Consider the following 8295-nt stretch of genomic DNA (forward strand, 5'->3'; position numbering starts at 1 on the left):
TGTCCTAATATCCATTGCATGATCACTTGCGAAGAGTCAAGCTTGATAGGCCAGGGAATATGCGAATAAGTGATTTAGATATTCTCACTAGTCATTTAAGGAGGGGTGAATTTTTAGGCTCCCAGAACTTACATGGTGATCTGCATTTTGGTGAACCTGCTGTTTTGGTGCCTTTCCTGGTCATGGGTGTGCGGGGGATGTGCATGGTTCAGGAAACCCCCTACACTACCTACCTCTTGGCGAACCATTTGGAGGAAACAAGTCAAGCCATCCATGTCTTGGTGAGCCTGGATTTAGGAGCAGTTATCCCCTCACTGTAAGTATTGTTAGCCTCTTTGTAAATTTTGATTGCAAGCTTGTTGCCTGCAGAATTCTTGGTTTTCGTGCATATGAATGTTTATAGTGCATCTTTTTGTTTGGATGTATTTATTTCTTCAGGGTGGCATGGATCCTTTTGACAACTCAAGGAAGCAGAAGCCTACAAGCATGGAGTGGTGCTGAATTTGTGAAATTGACTGTGAAATAGTGGAAGGGTTAGACGTGCATTCACAAACAAGGGATCACCAAAAGGTGGCTGTGAATATTGTTCTAAGCATAAAGCAGCAGATTGTAAAGGAGCAAAGGTACGTTGTCATATGTTTTTTTCTTTTTTTTTTAAAGTATAAATTTTTCAAAACTTAAAAGAGCCTTTTTTCGTCCCGGGTTAGACGTGCATTCACAAACAAGGGATCACCAAAAGGTGGTTGTGAATGTTGTTCTAAGCATAAAGCAGCAGAATGCAAAGAAGCAGAGGTACGTTGTCATCAGTTTTTTCAAAAAAAAGTAAAAAAAAAAATTTGAAAACTTAAAAGAGCTCTTTTGTTTTCTTTTTTTTTTTGTCCCCTTTGATTTGTAGAACTTCCAATAAGCAAGTCGAAAGGTTCCAGTTGTGGGGTTCCTGGCAAGAAGCCTTAACTCATTGTGGCATGCTATACAATGGACTGAAGCAAGCTCACCCTTGGTATGGGATTGAAGTTATCTCTCTGTATTTTTAAATTTGGCAATCATATGCCCTTGTATGTCTCTCTTTTCATCATTTGGGGTGGTTTATGCTAGTTTTGTCATTTCAGGTGATTGTTCTTTCTTTTAGTGGAGACGGTATTTTGGAACTAAAGTTTTAGCTACAGCTAAATTTGTTTTGTTTTTTATTTGACGTCTCTATTAGTAATGGGATATTTTATGTCTAATTAATACTTTAGTGAATGTGATATTGTGCTATCAGTCATTTGAGTAGTTTTTAGTTATATTTTTTATTGAAAAAGTGAGGTAGTTTCCATAGATACCATGTCTAGGCTCTAGTTTTTTGTTGAAATGTGCATTTGATGAGCATGTTGTGTGTTAAATGGGTGCACATATGAAATGTGCATTTGATGAGAATGTTGTGTGTTAAATGGCTGCACATATGGGATTTGGGGTGCCATTGCTATATCACCTATCTCTCTACAAAGTTTGGTTTCTGGGTAGCATATTTGCTTTTTAGATATTTTATGTTTTTTTATTTTTGGTACCAAAACTTGGACTGGCTTTTTTGTTGTTTGTCCTTCTCTCATCCGTTGACATTGGTGGGCCATTTCTGAGCAAGGATCCTCGGCCGCCCTTTCGTGCGGCCCTCCCTGCCACCCTCGCCAAAAAGATGTCGTTTTATACAAAACAACGCCGTTTTATTAGTTTTTTTTTCCCCAAAATTTGAGTTTCCCGCTTGTTTATTTCACTTTCATCTTCGTTCCTCTCTGTTTAGCCTTAACCATGCAGCTAGACAAAGAGAGATAAGAGAGGCGCAACTGGTCAAAACAAACGGAGAGACAATCGATAAATGGAGAGATGATCGGCGCGATCTGTGAAGATGGAGAGAGAAACGAATTGAGAGAGATGGTAGAGGGAGGCGACGGTGATGGACAGAGGATGGCAGAGGGATGCGAGTCCGGCTGTGACGCGATGGCGGCAAGGCGACATTGCAGCCATGGTGAGGTCCATTTCAGTCTCTGTGTCATTTCTCCGCCGCTAGATATATATATACGTATATATAATTTTTTTAATATTAGGTTATCTGCTTCAATGGGTATTTCAGTCTCTATTTCATTTCAGTCTCTTGTGTTTGTTTTTGATGAAATGGGTACTGTTGAAATGGGTTTGATGATATGACATATATGATTAGTTGCTGATATGCTCAAAAGTGCATAGTTTCAAACTTTCTATATTTACATTTTTTATGGTTATAGTTGCCGATATGCTCAACAGCTATAGTTGCTGATATGGTTTTTCTATATGTCATTCAAATTTAAAAAGATATTGGTAAATATTCCTAATTGTATATATTCCAAGGCCTACATTGTAAATCTTATAACTTAAATGCTTAACACATGTACTGTAAGCTTTATACTTCAGAGAGAAACACTTACTTAAGAGAGATTGTGGGTGGATTGAGAAATTTAGTAAGTCTATTTTGAAATTCAGTCTTTATTTTTTGTTCTTGCCTATTTTTTATATAATGAAACTCAATGAATTGCGATTATAATGATAAAAATCAAACAAAACATTTATACTAATTAATACAAAGAAACTCTCAAAGAAAAGCCCCAATATATACACACAAGGTGTAAGAGTTTTGATCAATCAAAATAGTCCCATTGGTTGAATTAAGATGGCTAAAGAAGCCTTCTTTTTAGTGTTAACTCAATTATGAAAAGGAATACAATATTTGTCACCGGATAGATTTCATTGAAGTAATAGATGAATCCACAGTGAAATTCAAAACATCCCTCTTAATTAAATATCTGATCAAAATTATATAAATGAGAGAACACATTAAAAGATATTGGTAAATGTTGATAATTTAGATAATTGGATGCACAGAGGTAAATGTTGATAATTGGATGCACAGAGGTACTTTATTAAATTAGAAATACAGAGGTAGAAAATTAAACACTGTCATACCTGTCCAAAAAAATCCAAGTAATATAAATTGTTTCATTACAACTATAAATTGAATTGCAAGTAATGGAAGACAATAATGTTGTTGATGAGTTGGCCAATTGTGGTTGGAAGCCGAAATTGGGTGTGTCATTTGACACTGAACAAGCTACGTATGACTTTTACAATACCTATGGCGAAAAGGTAGGCTTTAGTATTAGGAAGGCATATGCACACAAGAACAAACAAACTAAGGAAACAACTTCACGGAATTTTATATGTTACAAAGAGGGAACTCAGGGTATTGACAAGCGAGATCCACTAGTAAAATTTCCGAGACAAGAGGTGAGATATGGTTGTGATGCCCGATTTAGTATCAGGTTAGATAGAAATTTAGGAAAATATGTTGCAATTGATTTTGTTGAACATCACAATCATGACTTTGTGCCTCAAGAGTGCATTCATATGTTGCCATCTTAAAGAAAAATATTTACCATCCGAGCAATTGAAGTAGAATTGGCTTCAGAATATGGAATTCCTGTTAGGGTTGCTTATGAGCTATTTGATTGGGAATCTGGTGGAAGAACATCACTTGGCTTCATCAAATTGGACCAAAAAAATTACTTGAGATCGAAGAGACAAAAAGATTTGGAATATGGGGAAGCGGGTAGTGTGTTGCAGTACTTTCATAAAAAAAATTTGGAAAATCCATCATTTTATTATGCAGTCCAATTAGATTATGAAGAGCTAATAAGTAATATATTTTGGGCCGATACTCAAATGATAATGGACTATGCTCAATTTGGTGATGTAGTGACCTTTGACATTACTTAAAAATTAAATAATGAGCATAGACCTTTTGAAACCTTTGTTGGATTTAATCATCATTGAGAAATAGTTATATTCAGTGCAGCATTGATGTATGATAAGACTACCGAATCATTCACATGGTTGTTTTAGATTTTTTTGGAGGCAATGTCAACAAAGCTCGAAAAACTATTTTCACAGATCAAGATGCTACGATGGCTAAGGCCATTCCAATTGTCATGCCTAATACAAACCATCGACTTTGTACATGGCATTTGATGCAAAATGTTATGAAGCATATAAGTTCTCTTTTTGAAAATGTAGAGGTGAAGGGTGTGTTTTCAAAATTTATACATCAAATTGATGATAAAGAAGAATTCAGAATACAATGGGACCAAATGCTTGATAGGTATGATGCACAGAACAATTATTGGTTGGAGCAAACTTTTGGTGTGAAGAAGAAATGGGGAATATATTATGAATTCTTGGGCAGCTGGAATGAGCACTACTCAACTAAGTGAATCATTTAATGCATTTTTGAAGGATTATCTCAATTGTGATCATAACTTGATGAAATTTTTCATGCATTTTGAGAGGGTGCTCTATGACAAGAGGTATAAAGAATTGGAAGCCTAGTATAATTTGTCCCAAAAATTGCCAAGGATTTTAATTCCAACTTTGATGTTAAAGCAAATGGCAGATATTTACACTAAAACAATTTTTAAGGAATTCCAAAATGAGTGTTGTTGAAGCGTCCATTGTGGGCACTATTAATGATGGTGAGAGTACCATATTCACAATTTGAACGGTGGTAGATGGAAAAAAAAAGAAAAAAAAAAGAGATAAGAATGTGACAATGGATAGAGATAGTTCTTTGAGTTGTAGTTGCAAGAAGTTTGAAGTGAAGGGCATAGTGTGTCGACATTGTCTAAAGGTGCTTAGAGATATATTCAATGCAACGAGCCTTCCTACACAATACATACTGAAACGGTGGACTAAAAAAGCGAAGGCTAAAGTGTGAAAGATAGCCGTGGGTATGACATCAAGGCTGATGTGAAACTACATCAAAGCGACCAATATAGGTCATTGATAAATATGTTTAGAGCAATAGCAAATAGAGCCACTGAAAGTGAAGAAACTTATCATTTGTCACTTGCAAAATGTGAAGAATTGAGTGTCATGGTTGAAGACAAATTAAGTGTGCACACTTGTGGTCAAGTGGAGGTCACTGAATTGAGAAATTCCTCAACTAACACTGTAGACACCCCATTTTTGACCGACCTTAAGACTCAGACGTCACCAGTTGAGCGCTCGGTGATATTGCATATAGTGCTCGTTCAGAAGTTTCAGTGTCTCGGCTGCGGGCCTTGCCTCCAGACATCCAGACTCTTTCGTGCCTTGCCTCGGTTTGCGAACCAGGCTCTCTTTTCTCTGTTTTCTCTCCCTGAGGGGAGGGAGAGGTCTCGTATACCATCTCTCAGTGGCCGTAGGCCACGTTTCGCGGTCGTAGGCCATTTTTCCCATGTAGAGCCCGGTTTTCAATTTTTCGAAGTCGACGGCCGTGTGCCTCAGTTCGGGACCACCTAACCACCTCCGTTTGCTCCGGTTTTTGGTAGACACCTTATTTCCTCCCTTTTGAGGAACACTGTGGCCCGAGAGACCAACTTCGTGGTCGAACGCCACCTCCAGTGCTTAACAGCCCATTTTCGGGGCCCCGGGCCGCGCGTTTCGGTCCCCCGAACCTCCGTTTTGCATCCGTTTTGGTTCATTTTTGGTGGAGACCTTATTTTCATAGTTAGGAAGCTTGTAGGAGGGTGGGAGGCCAGCAATTGTTCCGAAAAGACAGCTTTATTCCTTCGTCGCCCTCCGACGCCCGTTTTCCTCACTTGAAAGCCAATGTTGACCACCCCGGGGCCACTTTCTTGAACCCTAAACCCCATATTTGTGTTGTACACACCTGGGAGGCCACCAATAGTTGGTGGCCGACCAGTAATTGTGGCTGACCCTTTTGACCCCCTCTAAAAAATGGTCTTTTCTCTCTCCTGTTTCACTTTTTTTAGGTTTCAACCACATAGTTGTGTTGTGCACACATGGGAGGCCACCTTTTTGAGGTGGCCGACTAGTATTTTTGTTTGACCGATTTGACCCCTGATCGGCCGACCATGGGGGGTGGCCGGCCGACCACCTCAACTTTTTTTACCTGGCCGGCCGAACTCTCCTCTCCAAGTGGGTCCCAGCTGTGTATTCTGTTTCCCCCCAGATTTTGTATCCGGGGGGGCTGCCTTTTGGGGGGAAATTTGAATTCATTTTCACCCCTTTTCCTTCCCTCCTTTGCCTATATAACCAGCCCCTCAGCTGCATTTTGAGGGGTTACAAAAATTGGTTTGGAGCCTTTGCATTAAATCTCTCTCTCTCTCTATTCCAAGCACCAAAACACCCTTAGCCCTACACCATTTACCCTACACCTCATAGCACAAGGCCTCCATCCTCCATTACAGTAACTTGAGGCTGCTTTCCAGAGATGAAGAGCTCCCAAACTTGGTCCAAGAGCTGCTGGTCCATTGGTCTACAAGAGTGAGTCCCTTTTTTCCTCTTTTTTGCCTTACTTTGCTTTGTATCTAAGCCATACTTGCTAGCATTTTTGGGCTCCGACCCAAACTGTAAATAGTCATATTTTGAGCCCCTTTTTATTTTTGATTAAGGGTCTTTCTCTGTTTGAGGCCAGCAGCTGTCACTTGCCTCTTTAACTCTCTTTTAGGCCTTATTTTTGCATAGAATTTTACGCCTATTTTTGAGTTGTTTTGGAATTTTTCATAAATTGTAAAATTACTTTTTTTGAGCCCCTCTTCAACATTGTTGAAGGGATCTCCTCTTTTTGAGGCCTCCTGCTATCACTTGCTTCTTTATCTCTCTTTTTGGCCAATTTTTGCATAGTATTTTAGGCCTATTTGTGAGCTGTTTTGGATCTTTCCATAAACTGTAAAATATCTTTTTTTGAGCCCCTCTTCAACATTTTTGAAGGGCCCTCCTCTATTTGAGATCAGAAGCTGTCACTTGTCTCTTTACCCCTCTTTTAGGCCTTTTCTTGCATGATAGTTTGGCCTTATTTGTGATTATTTTCGTGGCTTGATGTAAACTGTAAAGTGCCCTGTTTTGATCCCCTCTTAAACTTTGTTGAAGGGCTCTTTGCCATTTGGGGCCAGCTGCTGTCCCTTTGTGTTTAATCTCTCTTTTGGGGCCATTTTTGCATGATAGATTAGCCCTATTTGCATTCATTTTTGGGACTTGTTATAAACTGGAAATATGCATGTTTTGGGACTGTCTTTCATCTATCTTCATGCTTCATGATCAAGTAATGCATGTTTTGTATAGCTATAGGCCAATGCGTATGCCTAGTTTTGTGTTTCGGGTGCCATGTTTCCATGTTTCGGGATCATTTTGCATCACATTTCAGTGCTAAAACTTGCATGTTTGTATGCCATATTTCGTGCCTTGCCATGCCTTGTTAGAGTGGCATTTGTGCCTTAGGATCGATCCTCGATTTGCGTGCATGTGTGCACGCATTTCGAGTGTCTCATTTTCATCTAATGGCTACTGATGTAAGTGTGGCTGAGGTCCACTCATGTTGGTGTAAGTCCATTATGCATTATTTATGCCATTTCAATTCATAGCATTGTGTATGCTAGGTTGTGTGTTAGCGCATTGTGTATGCCATATTACCTCGTGCATCGTGTATGCCATTTCATAGCATTGTGCATACTAGGTTGTATATTAGAATTGCATTCATGCATGTCATGCATATTGCATTGTGTTCGGGATAGGAGTTAGCCCGAGCACGAGAAACGAGGGACGTTTCGTACTTCGAGTGACGGAACGTGTCTCAATTCTCAGTCACCGACACTCCGGATTATCCATGATGGAGTTTAGGTCTTGTTGTGTCCATATGTGCATTCATTCCATATTGAGTCATGCAAATCGACTCCTCGGCCATCATGCATCGATATGCGTGATTGGTGGCACGAGGATCGAGGACTACACTCCCTGAAGAGTAGTCATGCATACATATGTGAAAATACTTTGACATGCCCCTTTGTTGCTCTCTGTTGCAGCAAATCAAGAATCAGCAGCCTTCCAGAGCTTGGCACGCATTCCAAGAACAATTGCAAACAGAGGCAAATCGGGGCATCGTGAGGGATTCTCCGCACAAGGCAACCCGAGCATGCATCATTCATCACCCGGAGCAGATTTGAGGCAGTCCCTGGCTTGCATGCCAATTTACTGCTTTCTTAGATTTAATTTGTTAATTAATTAGGATTTTGTAATTATTTATTCGGGACTGTAATTATTTATTTGGGACTGTATATTATTTATTCGGACCCTCTGCGCGAGGGCAATATTGTAATAAGTGTGCGTGTGTGTGATGTATGTCTTCCAACCCCACGTCTTTCTCCCTTTTATTTACCCGCTTATGATGGTTAGATTAGGGCATGTTTCAATTAGCATACAGTATGATAGCATGTTTGCATTCATTCATCTATC

At 39.4% G+C, this 8295-nt stretch overlaps 1 protein-coding gene across 1 annotated transcript; it reads left to right on the forward strand.

Moving 5' to 3' along the window:
- Nucleotides 1–3036: 3036 nt before the first annotated feature.
- On the forward strand, nt 3037–4277 carry LOC145797981 (protein FAR1-RELATED SEQUENCE 5-like). Its single transcript, XM_082885427.1, has 3 exons — nt 3037–3329; nt 3432–3616; nt 3910–4277. Exons 1-3 carry the CDS (start codon nt 3037–3039, stop codon nt 4275–4277), a joined length of 846 nt encoding a protein of 281 aa, XP_082741553.1.
- The last annotated feature ends 4018 nt before the right edge of the window (nt 4278–8295 follow it).

This window comes from Camellia sinensis, chromosome 8 (genome assembly GCF_055761805.1).
Source record: "Camellia sinensis isolate YWXY chromosome 8, ASM5576180v1, whole genome shotgun sequence".
NCBI lineage: Eukaryota > Viridiplantae > Streptophyta > Magnoliopsida > Ericales > Theaceae > Camellia > Camellia sinensis.